Here is a 24,167-nt window from a genome sequence, read left to right as displayed (position 1 = left end):
TGTACCCTAGTGTTCAGAGTGGGGAAGGAACCTTGACATGCCCCAATTAGTAGAGGATGCTGGGAGATGTTCTTAGAGGGGTCACATTACCCACATCCAGATAGGTCACCTCACCACAGAACCTGACCTGATTGTTCAAACCTGTTCTAGGGGAGTTTCTATAGTGCTGAAGCCCACTTCAATTGGTGGAGAGTGCTGGCAGGAGTTCTTAGAAGGGTCACATGTCACCCTTTGCTTCCACTCGTGTCAGTCTTGACCCCAGAAGTAATATCCCATGATGAGGGGCTTATGGTGACAGGCAGGCGGGGCCTTAAGGGTTAAGGGGCAAGGTCAACATTTGATTGACAGTAGATCCGTAAACTGATATATACTGCATTTAAGAAAGCTATTTTACAAAGATTTCAAATTACTCCTGAACTGTATAGGTTAACATTTAGAAATCTCAGGAAAGGTGCTGGCATAAGTAATAGTGAATATGCCTATAAGATGTATGACCTGATGAGAAAATGGGTAAAGGGGAAAGAAGCTGAGGATTATGACCAATTGTTTAATCTCTTTGCTGAAGAACAATTCTTAAGTATAAGCACTGATGAGGTAAGAAATAGCTGGTGGGATAAGTCTATTAAATCTGTGTTAGCAACGGCCACTCTGGTAGATGCCCTTGTGCAAGCCCAAAAGGAAGGACACAAACCCCGTGTAAAGGGGGGATCCTGTTTTACTCCGGGAAAGGAGGGTGGTGTCTAGGAGCCCGGGCACTCACTTCTTCAGAAATGTTCCCCTCATGGAAGTCCTCGTCACAAGCCTCCTGCGAAAGAGGAGAGTCCAAGAAACTGTTTCCAATGTAACTCCACTGAGCACCTGAGAGATAAGTGCCCTGAGCTAAAAGAAACTGAGCCCCATACAACCCACATTAATGCAGCTGTCCTTAGCACAGAAGCCCCAGAGGAACCTACAGTTCCTGAGTTCTGTGAGGACTGACCCAGAGGGGGTGGATATGGAATTTATTAAGGTTGCCAGAGTAAATAACAAGGAGTCCATACAGTGGAGAGACACTGGAGCACAGATCTTTCTGGTCAAGGGAAGCATGGTCTAAGAGATTGACATGTTACCTGACCGAAAAGTGGTGCTTCTGGCAGTGGAAGGATTACTATACCTTTAGCCAAAGTGAATGTGGAATGGGAAGGTTTAAAAGGAGTCTTCACAGTAGAGGTGGTGTATAGTATCCCTGTTGAAATTCTTGTAGGGAATGATATTTTGCATATGGTTAAGGCTATTAACGTAGTAACCTGTAGCAAAAGGGAATATTGTGCTGGAATCCCAAGGGGAATGGTAAAGTACCAGAAACAGCTGAAGGAGGGCACGGGGAAGGTCTTTTTAACTCTCCTGCAGCAGAAGGAAACAGTGTGTATCCAGGTGTGGGAGCGGTTGGGGGTGGGAAATAACCCCTGTGACTGAATAAGCTGTTCCAGATATCAGCTGCCAGCATTTTGCAGTTAACAAAGGATAGATGCCACTCTATAGAGAATAAGAATGTGTGTCCTAAAGGAGGGGCCCAGGAAAGGAAAATGGGGAGAGAGACTGTATGGGGAAAAAACAAAAGCCCTGGGTAGCCCTATAAAAAGTTAATTATGCCCACCCAGCACCATGGAGTATTAATGTTATTAGAACATGACTGTCCTTTTGCCAGTCACTTGGGGGCACAGAGAACTATGCCAGATTAAAGAAAAAATTCTACTACCCAGGAATACAGGAAGCTATGAGGAACTATTGCTGAAGATCTTCAGGACTGCAGAAAGTTCCCCTATATTCATAGCCTGTAATACAAAAGGCATTTCTGAGGGTAGCAATGGACAGTGTGGGCCCTATGCCACATTCACCCTGTAAGAGGAAAATAACATATCTTGGTGGTGATTGATTTTTTCATTAGATATCCTGAAGTAGTAGCTCTAACATTGAGGCAGAATCTATAGCAAGAGCCCTTTTCACTATCTTTTAGCAGAGTGGGTTTCCCTAAAGAGATTTTATCTGACCGTGGGTCAAATTTCATGTCTCAGCTATTCAATGAGCTATGGAAGTCATGTGGGCTGAAAGAACTAAAAGCTACCTGAGTTCATCCAAAAATAAATGGTTTGGTCGAAAGATTCAATGGGACCCTAAAATCCATGCTGGGTATGTTGCAATTAAGAGGCTTCAAGATTGGGATGAATTATTACTATATTTACTGTTTGATTATAGGGAGGTACCCCAAGAATCAACCAGGTTTTACCCATTTGATCTCCTATATAGAAAGAAAGTGAGGGGTCCCCTAGGATCTCATAAGAGACTCCTGTGAAGGGTACACTGAGGCAAAGGAAGAGCCACTAACTGAACATGTACAAAGGTTTAGAAAGGAGTTAAAGACATGGTGTGTATTTTTCAAACTAACCTCAAAGACAGTCAATCCAAACAATATGTGTAGCATGATAAAAATATTTATAAACAATCTTGAAATAGGAGACTTGGTGGTGGCATTATGCCCTGTAAAAAAAAAAAGTACAAAATGCAAAATTCTTGGGAAGGACCTTTTGAGGTAATAGAAGTGGTAAATGAAGATGCATATCCTGTTAAAAAGCCTCATGGTAATGCTGTTCCACAGCTAGAACACAGAATCATAGAATCATAGAACTGGAAGGGACCTCGAGCGGTCATCTAGTCCAGTCCCCTGCACTCAAGGCAGGACTAAGTATTATCTAGACCATCCCTGGCAGGTGTTTGCCCAATCTGATCTTATAGACTAAACAAAGCCAATGTTTTCAATCTTCCCTCATAGGACATAGTATCTAGACCTTTAATCATTTTTGTTGCTCTTCTCTGGACTTTCTCCAATTTGTCCACATCTTTCCTGAAATGTGGGGTCCAGAACTGCACACAATACTCCAGTTGAGGCCTAATCAGCACGGAGTAGAGCGGAAGAATTACTTCTCTTGTCTTGCTTACAATACTCCTGCTAATACATCCCAGAATTATGTTTGCTTTTTTTGCAACAGGGTTACACTGTTGACTTATATTTAGCTTTTTTTTTCCACCAAATGCATCCGATGAAGTGAGCTGTAGCTCACGAAAGCTTATGCTCTAATAAATTTGTTAGTCTCTAAGGTGCCACAAGTACTCCTTTTCTTTTTGCGAATACAGACTAACACGGCTGCTACTCTGAAACATATTTAGCTTGTGATCCACTTTGATGCCCAGATCCCTTTCCGCAGTACTCCTTCCTAGGCAGTCATTTCCCATTTTGTATGTGTGCAACTGATTGTTCCTTCCTAAGTGAAGTACTTTCCATTTGTCCTTATTGAATTTCATCCTATTTACTTCAAACCATTTCTCCAGTTTGTCAAGATCATTTTGCATTTGAATCCTATCCTCCAAAGCACTTGCAACCCCTCCTAGCTTGGTATAATCCACAAATTTTGTAAGTGTACTCTCTATGCCATTTTCTAAATCATTGATGAAGATATTGAACAGAACCAGACCCAGAACCGATCCCTGCAAGACCCCACTCGTTATGTCCTTCCAGCCTGACTGTGACCCACTGATAACTATTCTCTGGGAATGATTTTCCAACCAGTTATGCACCCACCTTATAGTAGCTCCATCTAGGTTGTATTTCCCTTGTTCATTTATGAGAAGATCATGCAAGACAGTATCAAAAGCCTTATTAAAGTCAAGATATACCACATCTACTGCTTCCCCTCTATCCACAAGGCTTGTTACCCTGTCAAAGAAAATTATTAGGTTGGTTTGACATGATTTTTTCTTGACAAATCCATGCTGACTGTTACTTATCACCTTATTATCCTCTAGATGTTTTCAAATTGATTGCTTAATTATTTGCTCCATAATCTTTTCCAGGTACTGAAGTTAAGCTGATTAGTCTGTAATAGCCCCATTGTCCTTATTTCTCTTTTTATAGATTGGCACTTTATTTATCCTTTTCTAGTCCTCTGGAATCTCCCTCGTCTTCCATGATTTATTGAAAATAATTGCTAATGGTTCAGCTGTCTCCTCAGTCCGCTCCTAGTGTATTCTAGGATGTATTTCATCAGGCCCTAGTGACTTGAAGACATCTAACTTGTTTAAGTAATTTTTAACTTGTTATTTACCTATTTTAGCTTCTGATCCTACTTCATTTTCACTGGCATTCATTCGTTAGAAGTCCAATCGCTGCTCACCTTTTTGGTGTAAACTAAACAAAAAAGTCATTAAGCACTTCTGCCATTTCCACATTTTCTGTTATTGTTTCCTCCCCCCTCATTGAGTAATGGGCCTACCCTGTCCTTGGTCTTCGTCTTGCATCTAATGTATTTGTAGGATGTTTTCTTGTTACCCTTTATGTCTCTAGCTAGTTTAATTTTGTTTTGTGCCTTGGCCTTTCTAATTTTATCTTGACATACTTGTATTATTTGTTTATATTGATCCTTTGTAATTTGATTTAGTTTCCATTTTTTGTAGAACTCTTTTTTGAGTTTCAGATCAGTGAAGCTCTCCTGGTTAAGCCAGGGTAGGCTCTTGCCATATTTCCTATGTTTCCTACGCAGTGGGATAGTTTGTTCTTGTGCCCTTAATAATGTCTCTTTGAAAAACTGTCAACGGTCTTGAACTTGCTTCCCCTTAGACTTGCTTACAGTGGGAATTTACCTACCAACTCCCTCAGTTTGCTAAAGTTTGCCTTATTGAAATCCATTATCTTTGTTGTGCTGTTCTCCCTCCTACCATTCCTAGAATCATGAACTCTACCATTTCATGATCTCTTTCACCGAAGCTGCCTTCTACTTTCAAATTCTCAACCAGTTAATCCCTATTTGTCAAAATCAAATATAGATCAGCCTCCCCCCTAGTAGCTTTCTCTACCTTCTGAAATAAAAAATTGTCTCCAATACATTCCAAGAACTTGTTGGATAATCTGTATTTTCCCAACAGATGTCTAGATAGTTGAAGTCCCCCATCACCATCAAGTCCTGTAATTTGGATGATTTTGTTAGTTGTTTAAAAAAAGCCTAATCTTCCTCTTCTTCCTGCTAGGTGGTCTGCAGTAGACCCCTACTATGACACCACCCTTGTTTTTACCTCTTTTATCCTTACCCAGAGATTTTCAATAAGTCTGTCTCCTATTTCCATCTCAACCTCAAGGTGTATATATTTTTATATATAAGGCAACACCTCCCTTTTTTCCCTGCCCATCCTTCCTGAGCAAGCTGTACTCTTCTATACCAATATTCCAGTCATGAATATTATTCCACCAAGTGTGATGCCAACGATGTCAAAGTTGTGTTTATTAACTAGCATTTAAAGTTTTGCCAGCTTACTCCCCATACTTCTCACATTAGTATACAGACATCTAAGATACTGTTTGATTCCTCCCACACCATGTTCTCTCTTGTCTCTCCCTTATCCCAGCTACAAGGGCCCATACTCCCCACAGATTCTGATCCTTCTCCCAGGTCTCCATGTTTTTGACTTATCTGTGGGCTTTTTTCACTTGAACCTAATTTAAAGCCCTCTTGACTAGGTTAGTCAGTCTGTATCCAAATACGCTCTTCCCCTTCTTCAATAGGTGGACCCCATCTCTGCTTAGAAGTCCTTCTTCCCAGAATAGCATCCCATGGTCAAGGAAGCCAAAGCCCACCTGGGAACACCATCCTTGCAACTAGGCATTCATCTTCAGGATGGATCTGTCTCTGTCCGGGCCCCTACCCTTGACTGGAAGGATTGAAGAGAACATCACCTGCACTCCCAACTCGTTCACCCTTACTCCCTGAGCCCTGTAGTTACTTCTGAGCTTCTCAGGGTCATACCTTGCAGTATCATTAGTGACCACATGGATGAGTAGCATGGGGTAGTAGTCAGAGAGCCAGATGATCCTCCATATCATCTCAGATACGGGCCCCTGGCAGGCAGCATACCTCTCAGGATGCCATGTCAGGCCAACAGATGAATGCTTCCATTCCATTTCAAGCAAAGCTAGCTATCTCAGCAATTTTGATTTAACTTGATGGTGTTGGCAGATTCCTTTAGGTAAGGATGCACAGAAAAAAAATCTGCTTTCGTCACTGATATGGGACTCTGAGTTCACAATGCTACCATTTGGATTGATTAAGACCAGAGTCGCCTTCCAGAGGCTAGTCAACCAAGCGTTAAATGATTTACAGAGCCTTGCAAAGGCGTGTGTGGATGACATTGCAGTATTTAGCAACACTTGGGCCGATCACAACAAACACTTGGAAATTGTGCTGTCAAAGCTCAAAAAGGCACGCCTCACCATAAAAGCCTCTAAGTGTCAAAGGGGAGCAGCTGGAGTTCTTTAGTTGGAATACTGGGTTCAGTGACACTGGATCTGCAATCACAGAGCTGTGTAAAAAGAATAAACCTAACAAAATTGTATGGATAAAGGCATGTCAAGAGGGTTTGATAAGGTAAAGCAACTCTTGTCTTAAAAGCCTGTACTAGCTAGTCCAGATTTTGATAAACTGTTTGAACTGTGTAGGGGTGCATCAGACATTGTTCTAGGTGCTGTGCTGATGAAAACAGGGGAGACAATACCCAAGGGAAACACCCAATTGCTTTCTTAAACAAACAACTGCCACCAGAATTATTCTGTCATAGAAAAGGAATCCTATGCTATAGTCAAGCAATTAAGACCGTTCCTTTTAACAGGTTACAGCCATGTTAGTCTGTATCTGCAAAAAGAAAAGGAGGACTTGTGGCACCTTAGAGACTAACAAATTTATCTGAGCATAAGCTTTCGTGAACTACAGCTCACTTTATCGAGCTTATGCTCAAATAAATTTGTTAGTCTCTAAAGTGCCACAAGTCCTCCTTTTCTTTTTCCTTTTAACAGAAAGTTCAGGGTCTTAACAGATCAGTCACATTGATCTGGTTAAACAAAACTTAAGTTCAAATTCCAAGCTTCTACATTGGTATTTTATATGCCAATAATTTGATATAGAGATTAAAGAAAACATGGTGGCGGATACCCTGTGCAGAAAAGAGGGCCCTGACATGCTGCCTCCAGACAGCCAGTGGCTAACCTTTCTACAGCTTTGTAAGGGACAGAATATACCCCCATGTCCACTATTGTGGTAAACTTTGTACAAGGTATGCCTTGTGAGGTATCATTTGAAAGCTCATAATTTGTTAGTCAGTATTGTCCTAGTAAAATATGTTTGGCAACATTGTATGTAAAGTTATAAGATTCCACTCTATGATGTTACTAACACATGTCCCAAGTCTGGAGAGTGGCCAAACCACTCCCTCAGAGACAAAGAGCAAGCTGAGGCTTCAGCCAGGTCTAAACAAGGTCAAGGGGCCTGATAGAGGGCTTCCCCTTCACCCTCTCCCCTGGTTCTTGTCATGCAGATGCAAAGCAGACCAGAAGTCTGAAGTGCAAGCAAGGCAATGTTTATTGGGGTTAATTTCCAGCAGGCATATGTATACCCTTACTTTGATGCCGCAGAGCCATGTTTTCCAGTGTTCCCACTCCCCTCTTCTAAGCAGGCATAATTATAATGGAAATGCATGCCCACAGTCCCACCCCTAACAACTTATGGTCATATTCCATTTTGGGGGATCATCGGGCTGAGATCTTCATTCCCACCCCTTTTGTGGGAGGGGTAAGGAGTGATGTTGTACTTCAGTCAGGGGCAAGCATTTCTCTGGTCTTTTAGTGTTTTACCTTTCCTGTCCAATCCCCCTTACCCCTCCCGACTGGTTGCTTGACCTTGCTTTAAGATAAGAAGTTGAGGCAGTCTTCAAGCGTGCGCTCACATAGTACATTCCCACCATGCCCGGTAACACTTTACCTGCTCTTATCTATTTCCATTATACTAACAAACCCATCTGATTTAGGCAAAAGCAACATATACAGTGTCTGTCTTTGTTCTTAGTAAGAATCCCTCTGATCACACACATTAGTAAAAATGTATATATATCCAAAACCAAACAGGCAAGCAGAACTCAAAGTACTATCTCCAGCGAAACAACAGGCCTAGATCCTACATTGGCACTAATACGCCTAATAGGGCCATTACCTGCTAAGTGGCTATACTTTGGCAGGAAAGGGGGCAGGGGTGAAAAATCTGCCTTTTAGCAAAGAAAGAGCATGGAGGTTCTGTCCACATAGACTGACTGTTGCCATGCTCCCAGCTGGAAATGATTCTCAAAGAGGGGACAAGACTATAAAAAGAAGGGACAGACATCCCAATGGACACCTCTCCTCTCTCTCTCTCCATCTATTCTCTGCACCAGAAAGAACAAAGGAAAAAGTATGGAACTGGGGAAGTGGTCACGGCCTAAGAAGTTTGGTCAGTAGGATTACTGAAAGCGTATGGTGAGAGAAACTTTGCTTTGAATTTAACATAGCTTGTTATGTTAGACACCAGTTGCATTTTATCTTTTTTCTTGTAACCATTTCTGACTTTTATGCCTCATTACTTGTACTCACTTAAAATCTCTCTTTGTTGTTAATAAATTTGTTCTATTATTTTATCTAATCCAGTGTGTTTGAATTGAAGTGCCTGGGAAATATCATTTGGAGTGACAAAGTATGTGCATATTTGCTCTCTATAAATATATCAGAGGGATAAATATAGGAGAGGGAGAGGAATTATTTAAGCTCAGCACCAATGTGGACACAAGAACAAATGGGTATAAACTGGCCACCAGGAAGTTTAGACTTGAAATCAGACGAACGTTTTTAACCATCAGAGGAGTGAAGTTTTGGAATAACCTTCCAAGGGAAGCAGTGGGGGCAAAAGATCTATCTGGTTTTAAGATTCTACTCGATAAGTTTATGGAGGAGATGGTATGATGGGATAATGGGATTTTGGTAAGTAATTGATCTTTAAATATTCAGGGTAAATAGGCCAAATCCCCTGAGATGGGATATTAGCTGGATGGGATCTGAGTTACTATAGAAAATTCTTTCCTGGGTATCTGGCTGGTGAATCTTGCCCATATGCTCAGGGTTTAGCTGATTGCCATATTTGGGGTTGGGAAGGAATTTTCCTCCAGGGCAGATTGGAGAGGCCCTGGGGGTTTTTCGCCTTCCTCTGTAGCATGGGGCATGGTTGACTTGAGGGAGGCTTCTCTGCTCCTTGAAGTCTTTGAAGCATGATTTAAGGACTTCAATAGCTCAGACATGGGTGAGGTTTTTCATAGGAATGGGTGGGTGAGATTCTGTGGCCTGCGCTGTACAGGAGGTCGGACCAGATGATCAGAATGGTCCCTTCTGACCTTAGTATCTATGAATCTATGAATCTATATCGTTTCTATTAATAAAATGATGGACTTTATATAAGCTTGTATTGTGCCAGGAGATGGCTGAACAGTACAGGATATCCATTTCTGGGGGGAAATCTAAGACTGGGAGTGTGGTGGGGTCACACTGCTGTATAAACAAGGTTGGTAAGAGCCAACGTGTGGCTGGCTGCCTGTAGCACAAACACACACACATAGCTAGGAGTGACTTGCATGCTGGAGGCTGTTTGTGAGCAGTCCAGACTAGAGGCTACATCAGCAAAACCTTGTAAAGAGCATCCCAGGTTAAAGGGCAGGGGTGACATAGCTACTTATTTGTCTGGATTGTACCTGAGGTATGACACAATGCTCCTGAAGTATCTTTTGTTTTTGTGGAATCTGCTGGCTGAATCAGACTTCTTCCATTCTGTTCTGAAAAGGAATTCATTTCTGTCACCACTCTTCTGGCTTCTGCACCCACAGTTACATTGCCAGTTTCTGGGGGCACCTAAGCTGAAATTCTATCCCACTGATACCTTCTGAGATGGTCTTTATGGATACATTTTGGGACCCAACTGTATCCTAAACACCACTTCATTTATTTGGGTCACTGCAGAACAGGATCCTTCCCAAGGTTTATTTAGCTTAGGACTCCTACTTTTCCTTCTCCTAGGAATGTAGGACCATACCCTCTTCTACCCCTCCCCTCCCCTCCGAATGACCTTATGTCATAGAGCCTTTTCATTTTATTGGAGGCTATCCTCAAAGATGTAAGGTGTTTTTTTTTTAATTTTGGATTATAGGGTTTTCAATATAGTCCACATGGTCCAAATTCCTTTGTTCCTCTTCAGGAACTCAATGCAAGAGATTTGCTGGGGTCCTTAGCTCAAGCCCAAATGTGAGGAGTGCTGGGGTACCCTTTGTGCCCTCATTGATCGCTGCTCTATAAACCATCAAAAGAAATGGGATTTGCTCATCCTAATCTCTTTTGCCAGTGGAAGTTCCCTCCTCACTGACTGTGTGCCCAAGGTAAGCTACCTCTTTTTGAAACAATTCATAGTTCTTTGGGTTCATTCTCAGATTGGAAGCCTTCAGTTTACCACAGAGAATTTGTAAATGCATCAGCTCTTGTTCAAAGGGGTTAGCATGCACCAGGATATCATTTAGGTAAAACAAACAGGATGTGGAAAACACGCCATACATTACCCTCTCCATTAGCCTTTCAAATGTGGATGTTGCATTGTACAAGCCAAAAGCATCATTTTAAATTACCACAGGGTGTTGTCCTCTTGTGCAAGCAGTTTTCCTCTGTCTTTTGGATCCACTTCCTCTTGCCAGTATCCACTTTTTAGATCCAGTGTGGAAAGCAAGATGAACCTGCTATAGCATCCAGGGTATCATCTATTCATGGCAATTGATAACAATCCTTTTAAGTAACTTCATGTACTTTTCTATAGTCCACAGAGAATCAGCTGTTGCTGCTATTTATTTTTTCTCAACCAGAGCTATGAAGGCTTAGTTGTGCCTTCCTGATACATTTCCGTGAGGGCCTGTAAATGCCTCTCCCCTTTTTGTACTGGTAAATGGTGAGATGGCTATTTGCTATTTAATGGGCTGATTTCCACCAGTATCAGTCTTGTGCACAGCCTATATGTTTGTTAGGTTGGGAGAACAACCTAACCAGAAAGTGTCTTAGACTATTCTGCAGTTCCCTTTGTTAGTGTAGAGCATTGCTCTGGAACAGGTCCAACAGAAACTCTGGGAGCTCACCTTACCCTCTTCTTCTTTGCAATTTTCCTCAATATCTGTATGCTCTGCAGACACTGGTTCACATTTTGCAACTTGGTTCCCTCTGTTTCCTAATTGGTGGTTGTCAGCAACATGCAGCAGCTGAACAGAGATCAATTTCTCATTAAGATGTAAAAAGAAAAGGAGTACTTGTGGCACCTTAGAGACTAACAAATTTATTAGAGCATAAGCTTTCATGAGCTACAGCTCACTTCATCGGATGCATTTCCGATGAAGTGAGCTGTAGCTCACGAAAGCTTATGCTCTAATAAATTTGTTAGTCTCTAAGGTGCCACAAGTACTCCTTTTCTTTTTGTGAATACAGACTAACACGGCTGCTACTCTGAAACCTGTCATTAAGATGTACAACCCTATGAACATCTTCAAGGCTGCAGGGAAATTCTTCACACCTCAAGACTGCATCAGAGGGCCGAGGAATCCATTCAAGGGGCCAAACTATAAAGAGTGGAAAACCTTGCCTCCCCAAACTGCCTGATACATCTGAGACACCTCAAACTTAGGCTCATGGTGTTTCCCTTGTGTATCGGGCTTTCCTACTGGTTTTTCCCCAACCAGATCAAAATGTCTCACTTCTTCATTCTTTGACCTCACCAGCTACAAACTCTGTTTGGCCTCAGTTCAGCCAGGCAATTAAGCACATGCCTAACTTTAAGTACATGAGCAGACATGCTGAAGTCAATGGGACAACACAGATGCTTTACGTTAGTATATCCCGCTGAATCAGTGTGTTTGTGGAATTAATAGGAATTATTTGCTTTCAGTGAAATCTCTGCCTGTTTTTTCTCTGGGTCATTTGCTTTTGTCAACAATAGCATTTCACATGTGAAATGCAACAAATTGCTTTGTGAGACTGCTATGTTTCCAGGTATTTGTAACTATTTGTATTGCCAGGTAGAGTGGAAAATAGGGATTATGCTCCAATGAAGATAATCAAACAAATAATCAAGGTATTTATTTTGCAGGAATATAAGAAAGGGAGAGGTCACCAAAACAAAATTAAGTTATTAAGTGAGTGAAATTAATATACTTAAGTGTCAGGTTTCTTTCTTCTATGGGCTTCAAGCCAATGATTGTTTTTCTCGCATTCAATCTAAAAAGTACTTTTTCAGATAAGCTTTTCCCATTTTAAAAGAAAGTTCCTTCAATCAGCTCCTTCAGTAATTAAAATGGGGTCTTGTGTAAAACAAAGCTGACAAAGAAGTGGGATCTTTCTGAGCCAGATTCTGATCTCATTTATACTGGAATAAATCTGGAATAACTCTACTCAATCCAAAAGAGTTATTCTGGATTTTACTCCTGTTTAAATGAGATCAGAACCTACTGCACTGAATTCTATCAGGACTCAGCATGTGTAGAATTTAAAACAAAAATAAAAATCATCACTGTTTTAATGAGTATTAAATGAAAACACATAGGCTAATTTTGTCACAGGTTTTTAATATGTTCCAAATATAACAATTGTCTCAAGGCAAAGAACAACACGGTTAAGGGGGTACAGTTTTATTTCATTGACATCAAAGGAGTTCTACAAGAAGATTGAGGAGAGCAGATGCCCTTAGTTAAGTGAGACTTAATAGAACGTGCAACTTACACAGGAGGAGGATCGCAGCATACAATGCAGAATACATTGTTAGGATCTTTATCTGGAATTATATCTAGTTTGGAAATATGTGATTTTATTTATCTTCATTTTACTGCAGAGGCTAACTTTAAGTTTTTACTTTATTTCAGTGGTGCACTGACAGGAACCGACACAATATTTTAGGACAAACAGGTGTTTACAGGTATATTGCGTTTTTAATTGACGACGGTTGGAGAATGTATATTCATACTTGCAGGGATTGGCTGAAAGAAAAGGGAGCACATGGCTAATGCGGTTTATTTTGCTATATGACTGTTACCCATTTGTTTTGTTTAAGTCTCTAAGAACTCGCTTTTCTGCCAAGATAAACAGCCGTTCTGAGAGGAAGAGCTGTTGCATCCTGTTTTATAGGAGAGACCCCAGAACCAGCGCTAGGCATAAGCAGACTAATTACTTAAGTAATTGCTTAGGGCTCCAAGCAGTTCAAGGGCCCCTCCTACTAGGTTTTTATTCTAAGAACTTGCCTATTTTTGTGTGTGTGAGAGAGAGAGAGATACTCTAGTTTAGGGCCCCCAATGGCTAGCACTGACTCCGAGGCACACACTGTGCTCCTTCATGGAGACTTCACTTTTGTTTTTTTATATTGTTGTTTACTGTAATCTACCATGAAAGTCATTCAGGCTGCAAATTTCTATTTGCTCTTTGCAGCACTGCTATAGCCCCTTTCATCAGCAGATCTCAAAGTGCTTTACAATGCACAGCAGATCTCAAACTAAAGCAATCCTAGTTTGTAACTTTTTTTTCTTTCAAATATATTCTCATTTGGATGAAATTCGGCCCTGTGTGGAGAGCCAGCACCAAGGCCTATGCACCATTTAAGGGATTCTCTGGAATTTTTGTGTTGCACAAGCTTTTTTCTGGTCCCCTGTACAGGGGTGAGTTTTACCCTTATTAAACATGTTCTCTTACTTCAGTTTTTCTCCCCAATTAAAGTGTCACAGAAACTTAACTATCCACAGCATTGTGGGCCAAATCCTGAGTCCCTTACTCCATTTATACTCCTGCCTTAGTTCAGCAAATCCAACATAAACCAAGGGAGTAAAAGCTGTGAACCAAATTATACCCTTGAGACAGGCATGCTGTGTACTCCCCCTAGGCATAACTTTCCTCCCCTGTGCAGATGGGAGATTCAGCTGACTTTGCAGCACCCCCTTTCTGAACACTGTGGAATCCTGGTCACAGAACCAGGGGTCCATGCCTCGGGAGGGCAGGGCTGATAAGTGTCATGCACTGGGAACGACACTCATGCATTTGGTGGTCCTCTCAGGCATTTCCACATATCTGAAGAAAACGCCTGCATCCAGCAGGGCTATGAAGAGAATGGAGTTGTTCCTCTATTGCTCCTTCCCCTACCCATCAGCAACTGCAATGGGGCCAGGCGCAGGAAGGGAGGGTCTCAATACTCTCACCCCCTGCTGGTGCATTGGCTGTGTGATGGGATTGTGGGAGGAAGCAGTGCCTACAGAAATGACTGATTGCCTGGCATGGGGGGTGAGAGGAGGAAAGGAGATGGCTGCAGGGCAGGTGGGGGCAGGTAGGGGGAGACAAGAATTGAAAGGAGCAGGCTGGGTACAGGGATGTGGGCAGAATGGTGGGTAATGGGAAACAGGCAGAATGAGCTTTGATCAACAACCCTCCCCCCACCAGGGCCCTGACTTTTCCTCCTTTCCTCTTCCCCTAAGCTGCCTTAGACTCTTACAAGTGCTGATGGTTCTGTGTTGCTAAGGGATCACTAAGCATGAACCTGCTCCTCTCCCAATGAAATCAGTGTAGATTTTGACATTAACTTGAATAAGAGCACGGTCAGGCCACAGGATGCTTTTGGTTTAGCTCTGTGGCAACCCTTTTGTCATAAATATAAAGGGAAGGGTAACCACCTTTCTGTATACAGTGCTATAAAATCTGTCCTGGCCAGAGGCAAAATCCTTTCACCTGTAAAGGGTTAAGAAACTAAGGTAACCCTGCTGGCACCTGACCCAAAATGACCAGTGAGGGGACCAGATACTTTCAAATCTGGAGAGGGGAAAAAAGACTTTTGTCTGTCTGTGTGATACCTTTGCTGGGAAAAGATCAAGGATGCAAGCCCTTCAACTCCTGTAAAGTTAGTAAGTAATCTAGCTAGAAAATGCATTAGGTTTTCTTTGTTTTGGCTTGTAAATTCGCTGTGCTGGAGGAAATGTATATTCCTGTTTTTGTGTCTTTTTGTAACTTAAGGTTTTGCCTAGAGGGATTCTCTATGTTTTGAATCTGACTGCCTGTAAGGTTATCTTCCATTCTGATCTTACAGAGTTGTTCTCTTATCTTTTTTTGTTCTTCAAATAAAGTTCTGATTTTTTTAAAGAATCTGATTGGGTTATTTGAGTCTTAAAAATCCAAAGGGTTTGTGCTCATCTTGTTTATTCTCAAGCCTCCCCAGGACAGGGGGTGTAAGGGCTTGGGGGGATATTTTGGGGAAATAGGAACTCCAAGTGTTTGTCTAAATCACTTGGTGGTGGTAGCATACTGTTCAAGGACAAGGCAAAGTTTGTGTCTAGGGGAAAGTTTTTAATCTAAGCTGATAAAAATAAGTTTAGGGGGTCTTTCATGTGGGTCCCCACATCTGTACCCCAGAGTTCAGAGTGGGGAAGGAATCTTGACACCTTTATTATTATTATAATTATTCCTCCAGGCATAATTTATTCTTGAATGTAACATTAGAAAAAATGACTACATAGAAGGAATCTACACTATGCTTATTGCAATACCATTGCTTAGGTGCACTGCATACTAATGACATGAACTGTGGATCTGTGACACTGAGGAACTGGATGAACTTCATTCATATTACATAGCAGCTGCTTTAGAGTGACAACAACACTACAGAAAAGGTAAGAATCTAGTAGATAAAAGAAGACTAGCTGTCTGCCAGAACTGGAACACCCGCTGTAATGCCCTGAACAAGAGAATGTGGTGTCTATATGTATCATTACAAACAGAGGCGTCAAGCCCCCATGCTCTACTTGGACTGGATAAGGGAATTCAGCATTTCATGGGACACACCAAAACCATGTAGGTGGTACAATAATATATTAACTTACTGCACAGTCCATTGTCACAAGCATAAGGACAGTCGCCACATGGATCTCCTATTTTGTAAGGTGTTGTAGTTGATCCTACTACATTTCCCCTAAAATTTTAAAATGGCATAAAATGTCTGACAAACCTCACTTTTTAATCATACTTCAAAGTTCAATCCAGAGTACATACAAAAGAGGCTGGTTCTGCAGCCATTAGTCAAGTTAAGTGAGTACAATGGTGCACATACATTTGCATCACCTGCATGATGCATGAAAATCAGTTATATGTATGTAGGCATCACTAGTTAGCATTTTGTGTCAGCATACTGCATTAGCATGTACAAATGTATTCCTGCAATTGCAAGCATCTAACTTAAAATCTGACCAGTAGTGTTTTGACTAGAGCTGGTCAAATTTTCAGATGGTACAGTTTTCTGTTGGAAAATGCTGTTTCACTGACATTTAAACATTGTGGAAACATATCAAGTTTAACAAAATTTTCAATGGGAAATCATTGAACTGAATCGTAGAATCATAGAATCATAGAATCTCAGGGTTGGAAGGGACCTCAGGAGGTCATCTAGTCCAACCCCCTGCTCAAACCAGGATCAATCCCCAACTAAATCATTCCAGCCAGAGCTTTCTCAAGCCTGACCTTAAAAATTTCAGAGGAAGGAGATTCCACCACCTCCCTAGGTAACGCATCCCAGTGCTTCACCACCCTCCTAGTGAAAAAGTTTTTCCTAATGTTCAACCTAAACCTCCCCCACTGCAACTTGAGACCATTACTCCTTGTTCTGACATCTGTTACCACTGAGGACAGTCTAGATCCATCCTCTTTGGAACCCCCTTTCAGGTAGTTGAAGGTTGCTATCAAATCCCCCCTCATTCCTTTCTTCTGCAGACTAAACAATCCCAGTTCCCTCAGCCTCTCCTCATAAGTCATGTGTTCCAGTCCCCTAATCATTTTTGTTGCCCTCCGCTGGATGCTTTCCAATTTTTTCACATCCTTCTTGTAGTGTGGGGCCCAAAACTGGACACAGTACTCCAGATGAGGCTTCACCAATGTTGAATTGAGGGGAACAATCACATCCCGCAATCTGCTGGCAATGCCCCCACTTATACAGCCCAAAATGCCATTGGCCTTCTTGGCAACAACGGCACACTGTTGACTCATATCCAACTTCTTGTCCACTGTAACCCCTAGGTCCTTTTCTGCAGAACTGCTGCTTAGCCATGCGATCCCTAGTCTGAAGCAGTGTATGGGATTCTTCTGTCCTAAGTGCAGGACTCTGCACTTGTCCTTGTTGAACCTCATCAGATTTCTTTTGGCCCAATCCTCTAATTTGTCTAGGTCCATCTGTATCCTATCCCTACCCTCCAGCGTATCTACCTCTCCTCCCAGTTTAGTGTCATCCGCAAACTTGCTGAGGGTGCAGTCCATGCCATCCTCCAGATCATTAATGAAGATATTGAATAAAATCTTGGGGCACTCCGACCCTTGGGGCACTCTACTTCATACTGGCTGCCAACTAGACATGGAGCCATTGATCACTAGCCGTTGAGCCCGACAATCTAGCCAACTTTCTATCCACCTTATAGTCCATTCATCCAGCCCATACTTCTTTAATTTGCTGGCAAGAATACTGTGGGAGATCGTGTCAAAAGCTTTGCTACAGTCAAGGAATAACATGTCCACTTCTTTCTCCTCATCCACAGAGCCAGTTATCTCATCATAGAAGGCAATTAGATTAGTCAGGCATGACTTGCCCTTGGTGAATCCATGCTGACTGTTCCTGATCACTTTCCTCTCCTCTAAGTGCTTCAGAATTGATTCCTTGAGGACCTGCTCCATGATTTTTCCAGGGACTGAGGTGAGGCTGACTGGCCTGTAGTTCCCTGGATCCTCCATCTTCCCTTTTTTTAAAGATGGGCACTACATTAGCCTTTTTCCAGTTGTCCGGGACCTTCCCCGATCACCATGAGTTTTCAAAGATAATGGCCAATGGCTCTGCAGTCACATCCGCCAACCCCTTTAGCACTCTCGGATGCAGCACATCCGGCCCCATGGACTTGTGCTCGTCCAGCTTTTCTAAATAGTCCCAAACCACTTCTTTCTCCACTGAGGGCTGGTCACCTCCTCCCCATGCTGTGCTACCCAGTGCAGTAGTCTGGGAGCTGACCCTGTTCGTAAAGCCAGAGACAAAAAAAGCATTGAGTACATTAGCTTTTTCCACATCCTCTGTCACTAGATTGCCTCCCTCATTCAGTAAGGGGCCCACACTTTCCTTGGCTTTCTTCTTGCTGCTAGCATACCTGAAGACACCCTTCTTGTTACTCTTAACATCCCTTGCTAGCTGCAACTTCAAATGTGATTTGGCCTTCCTGATTTCACTCCTCCATGCCTGAGCAATATCTTTATAGTCCTCCCTGGTCATTTGTCCAATCTTCCACTTCTTGTAAGCTTTTTTTTTGTGTTTAAGATCAGCAAGGATTTCACTGTTAAGCCAAGCGGGTCGCCTGCCATATTTACTATTCTTTCTACACATCAGGATGGTTTGTTCCTGTAACCTCAATAAGGATTCTTTGAAATACAGCCAGCTCTCCTGGACTCCTTTCCCCCTTCATGTTATTCTCCCAGGGATCCTGCCCATCAGTTTCCTGAGGGAGTCAAAGTCTGCTTTTCTGAAGTCCAGGGTCCGTATTCTGCTGCTCTCCTTTCTTCCTTGTGTCAGGATTCTGAACTCGACCATCCATTGGTCACTGCCTCCCAGGTTCCCATCCACTTTTGCTTCTCCTACTAATTCTTCCCTATTTGTGAGCAGCAGGTCAAGAAGAGCTCTGCCCCTGGTTGGTTCCTCCAGCACTTGCACCAGGAAATTGTCCCCTACACTCGCCAAAAACTTCCTGGATTGTCTATGCACCGCTGTATTGCTCTTCCAGCAGATATCAGAGTGATTGAAGTCTCCCATGAGAACCAGGGCCTGTGATCCAGTAACTTCCATTAGTTGCCGGAAGAAAGCCTCGTCCACCTCATCCCCCTGGTCCAGTGGTCTATAGCAGACTCCGACCACGACATCACCCTTGTTGCTCACACTTCTAAACTTAATCCAAAGACTTTCAGGTTTTTCTGCAGTTTTATACCAGAACTCTGAGCAGTCATACTGCTCTCTTACATACAATACAACTCCCCCACCTTTTCTGCCCTGCCTGTCATCCTGAACAATTTATAACCACCCATGACAGTACTCCAGTCATGTGAGTTATCCCACCAAGTCTCTGTTATTCCAATCACATCATAATTCCTTGACTGTGCCAGGACTTCCAGTTCTCCCTGCTTGTTCCCCAGGCTTCTTGCATTTGTGTATAGGCATTTGAGATAACTCGCTGATCATCCCTCTTTGTCAGTATGAGGCAGGAGCCCACCCCTCTTGCATTCTCCTGCTTGTGCTTCATCCTGGTATCCCACTTCCCCACTTACCTCAGGGCTTTGGTCTCCTTCCCTTGGTGAACCTAGTTTAAAGCCCTCCTCACTAGGTTAGACAGCCTGCTTGCAAAGATGCTCTTCCCTCTCTTTGTTTGGTGGAGCCCGTCTCTGCCTAGCACTCCTCCTTCTTGGAACACCATCCCATGGTCAAAGAATCCAAAGCCTTCTCTCTGACACCACCTGCGTAGCCATTCATTGACTTCCACGATTTGACTTCCACGGTCTCTACCCAGACCTTTTCCTTCCACGAGGAGGATGGACGAGAACACCACTTGCACCTCAAACTCCTTTATCCTTCTTCCCAGAGCCACGTAGTCTGCAGTGATCCACTCAAGGTCATTCTTGGAAGTATCATTGGTGCCCATGTGGAGAAGCAGGAAGGTGTAGCGATCCGAGGGCTTGATGAGTCTCGGCAGACTCTCCATCACATTGTGAATCCTTGCTCCTGGCAAGCAGCAGACTTCTCGGTTTTCCTGGTCGGGGTGGCAGATAGATGACTCAGTCCCCCTGAGGAGAGTCCCCGACCACCCGCCTCTTTCTCTTGGGAGCAGTGGTCGTGGAACCCCCATCCCTAGGATAGTGCATCTTATGCCTTCAGTGGAGTGCAATCAGTGGAGTCTCCTTCTGTTCCCTTCCCTCAGATGTATCATCTAGTCCACTCTCCGCATTAGTACCTGTGGAGAGAACATGAAAACGGTTGCTTACCTGTATCAGCATTGCTGGTACATGGATGCTCCCCTTTCTTCTTCTGGAGGTCACATGCTTCCAAATTTCTTCACCATTATTCTGTCCCCACTGTGCAGCCTGCTCTGAATCTTCAGAATGTTGTGTCGGTAGAAGCATATCCTGACGTCTGTCCAGGAAATCTTCAGTTTCTCTTATGCAACACAGGGTCGATACTTGTTTCTCCAGACCTTGAACCTTCTCTTCCAATATGGAGACCAGCTTGCACTTTGTACAGACAAAGTCGCTTCTGTCCTGTGGAAAAAAGACAAACATGGCACATCCTGTGCAGGTCACAACAGCTGAACACTCACCATCCATATTACCTTCCTTCTAAGAGCTTCCTCAGGAGTTGTAGTAACTACTCAGAGAAGCCTGCAAAACTTTGTAAGCCTCAGTGGGCTCTCCCCTGGTGAACTCCCTCTGTTAGCCTCTCTGCTGTTCACTGCTCAGATGGTTCACAGTTGACTGGCATTTTATAACAGTCAGGCCCACTCAAGGCTCACCTGGAACAAAGCACTCCCAATTCACACTATCAAGCACATGGTCAAACTGTCAAACTGTCCCTGCAACAGACACTCAGATACTCACCAACACAGCCCCCCTAATGCAGCACTTAGCATACCTCCTCTCAGACAGATCCTCTCCCTCTGTTAGCCTCTCTGCTGTTCGCCACCATTACAATAAGGAGACAGATTTCATTTTGACTTTATCATTTCAAATAATGTAATATAATTAATATAAAATATTCCATGAATGTCACTGTGTGTCACTCTGAAACCTAAAGTGTCTGTTGAGTCAGTGTGAAGTGATAAAAGAAAAGGAGTACTTGTGGCACCTTAGAGACTAACAAATTTATTTGAGCATAAGCTTTTGTGAGCTACAGCTCACGTCATCAGATGAGCTCACGAAAGCTTATGCTCAAATAAATTTGTTAGTCTCTAAGATGCCAGAAGTCCTCCTTTTCTTTTTGCGAATACAGACTAACACGGCTGCTACTCTGAAACCTGTGAAGCGATGGAAACAGCAAGAAGCATGATTAAGGGCTCATTTGTTCACAGTATCACCAGGTTGAGACATCGCTGAGTTTCACAGTCTCTTGTAGTTTTTAAGTTCTCAGTCATTTTGAGTTGAAGTGTACCTCTGGCATGTATCTATGTCATGCTCAGATTCCTAGACCATTGTGATATCAGAGGCAACTCAACCAATCACCACTCTTTACTCCACAGAGAATTTGCATGGTTATATGAGGAAGACTCCACAGGTGTTGGATTACTTGGCCCAGCTGCCAGACCCGTGTGCTCAGCTGACACCCACCGAAATCAACACAAATCTTCCAGCACAACCCGTCTTCTCACACAAATCAACACAACCACCCACACAAGTACACAACCAGTAGACACAATAACCCCTCACTGCAACACATACACCTCACTTGCCACCCACACAAATCCCCAAAACATTTCCAGCACAACACAACCCACATACAAATCAACACATCTGCTTACCCAACACTAACAGCACACACAATAATCCCACCTACTACCTTGAAGTTTAGAATGTTTGTGGAGTCAGTGTGAAGTGATGGAAACCACAGCAAGCACGGCCGAGAGTTATTTTTGTTTAAAATATCACCAGCAGTTCAGTCATCGCTGGGATTCACAGTCTGTTACCATCCAATTTTAAAGTTCTCCACAATTTTCAGCTTTTTACATACATGACTTTACAAATTAGAGTGGTGTGCCAGCACAGGCTTTCAACTGCTAATTTTATACAATATATGTCAAAATGAGAAGGTTGAAATTAAACATTTCAACCTTATGAACATGAAATCTTTGGGAATATTTTGTTCGACAGAAAAATCTGAGATTTTGACTTTTTGTCCCAATTCAGGCTAAAATTCAAAATCTCTGAATTTTCCACACAACAGAAATTCTCTTTTTTGGCGAGCTCCAGTTCTGACATCTTTACTGGGTACATTTTATCCCAGAGTTGGTTCCTTATGAATTATTATTCCATGTGCAACAACCACTTTACAGACATAAAATGAGACAGGTATATTCCCCTAAAGAATTAGCAATTGCAACCCCTGTGTTGGATTCAGTTGCAGGATCAGGGCCTTACCTGAGAACACAGACTGTGGAAGAGGGGGGAGGATACAAAATAGAGTAGAAACAAAGTGAATAAATAAAGTGAATTTTTGTATGAGACCCATTTCATTATTTTATTCCATTCTCTCTAGCCAGGTGTCCTTGATTTGTCCATTCCCTTTAAAACATTCCCATCTTCCTCAATTCATGTCTCTCTCACCAATTTGTTCTCTCTCTACATCATAGATAAGGCCCTACCAAATTCATGGCCATGAAAAACGCATCACGGACTCGTGAAATCTGGTATCCCCCTGTGAAATCTGGACTTTTTTGTGCTTTTACCCTATATTATACAGATTTCATAGGGGAGACCAGCATTTCTCAAATTGAGGGTCCTGACCCAAAAGGGACTTGCAGGGGAGTTACAAGGCTATTTTATGGGGGTCGCGGTATTGTCACCCTCAGTTCTGTGCTGCCTTCAGAGTTTGGCAGCTGGAGAGTGGCGGCTGGTGGCTGGGCACCCACTTTGAAGGCAGCGCCCCACCAACAGCACAGAAGTAAGGATGGCAAGGGTGGTACCACACCATCCCACCCTTACTTCTGTGCTACTGCCTTCAGAGCTGGGCAGTCAGAGAGGGGTGGTTGCTGCCTGACTGCCCAGTTTTACAGGGAGCAGCGCAGAAGTAAGAAGGATTGTATGGTATTGCCACCCTTACTTCTGTGCTGATGCTGGCGGTGGCTCTGCCTTCAAAACTGGGCTCCTGGCTAGCAGTCTCTTCTCTCCAGCTGCCCAGCTCTGAAGGCAGCGCTGCTACCAGAAGCAGGACAGAAGTAAGGGTAGCAGTACCATGACCCCCCTACAATAACCTTGCAATCTCCCGCACGACTGTCTTTTGGGTCAGGACCCCTAAAATTACAACACTGTGAAATTCCAGATTTTAATAGTTGAAATCATGAATTTTACAATTTTTAAAATCCTATGACCATGCAATTGACCAAAATGGACTGTGAGTTTGGTAGGGCCATAATACTATATATTGGGCTCACTCTGAGAGGGTTACATACCATGAAGGTTTTAATTTAGTGATGTGGAAAAGTTATGGAACTCAAAGATAATCTTCATGGTATTCTGGTGGGGGTTTTCATAGTGAAGGATTTAATTTTGATATAAGTATCCTTGTACATTTTTTCAAGAGATTCACATATCTGACCCTTACCACACTTCATCCATGCATAACCACACATGGTAATTATCATACATGCCGCTATTTAGCTGAAGGCTTGCTGAGTTATTTCAGAAATGAAATGACAAAAGGGATTTATAAAATGACTAAAATCCACAGTGAATATGTATGCAGGGTAGTAATGGCAAACATAATAGTACTTGTACAGAGCCCGGTCTGGACAGAAAGCAACTGCACATCCAATCTCATAAGACTTATACCAAGCCATCTGTAAATAGGAAAATAAATACATTAGATAATGCTATCTATTCTCGTCTACATTATCTACATTTAAACCATGATATTTAACTTTGCCACTGAGATTTTTGCACAGAATCATTGTGCAATGTAGTAGTAATATTCAGGATCTCTAAGAAGATGTCATGATGGGTATCATTATCCCTAGTTTACAGGTGTTGAACCTGAGGCAGAGAAAGGTGAAACACTTTGCTTACAATCACATGGTGAATCCATGGCACAGTCCATCATCTAGCAATTTCTTGCTTTCACTACTAGACAGCACCACTGTGATGTAGCTGAGTGTAATTCTCAGACAGCAGGAAAATAGGGCAGAATTTTTTAAAATATGTAGATTTCATAGGTCAATTCCTTAGCTGCTATAAATCGAAGTAGCACCCTGGGCTTTACCGGTGCTCCCCTGATTTACATCAGTTGAGAATCTGCTCCGTGATGTCCCCGTTTGTCAATATACTATCATCCTGATGCAGTGAGGGCTTCTAAATGCAAGTATGTTGGACTAGTGTGTCGGTGATTTCCCTAGAAAGAGGGTCATTAATGCAAACAGAAGCACATTTCAAATTAGCTTTATTCAGTATTTAAAGAAGGTGTGTTCTCTGTTGTTTAGAG

General features: G+C 42.6%; 1 protein-coding gene across 1 annotated transcript in view; it reads right to left on the bottom strand.

The window, feature by feature from the left end:
• Positions 1-715: 715 nt before the first annotated feature.
• Positions 716-24,167, bottom strand: part of LOC119852623 (serotriflin-like) — a 36,499-nt gene continuing 13,047 nt past the window's right edge. Inside the window, exons 5-9 of the mRNA XM_043510009.1 lie at positions 23,432-23,529; positions 15,799-15,887; positions 12,833-12,924; positions 11,041-11,160; positions 716-805 (exon numbers count right to left, since the gene is read on the bottom strand). Coding sequence (XP_043365944.1) covers positions 716-805; positions 11,041-11,160; positions 12,833-12,924; positions 15,799-15,887; positions 23,432-23,529 — 489 coding nt within the window. The remainder of the gene's footprint in view (positions 806-11,040; positions 11,161-12,832; positions 12,925-15,798; positions 15,888-23,431; positions 23,530-24,167) is intronic.

Source organism: Dermochelys coriacea, chromosome 3 (genome assembly GCF_009764565.3).
Source record: "Dermochelys coriacea isolate rDerCor1 chromosome 3, rDerCor1.pri.v4, whole genome shotgun sequence".
NCBI classification, from domain to species: domain Eukaryota; kingdom Metazoa; phylum Chordata; order Testudines; family Dermochelyidae; genus Dermochelys; species Dermochelys coriacea.
The sequence above is the reverse complement of the archived record's forward strand: the minus strand, read 5'-3'. Positions and strand labels throughout refer to the sequence as shown.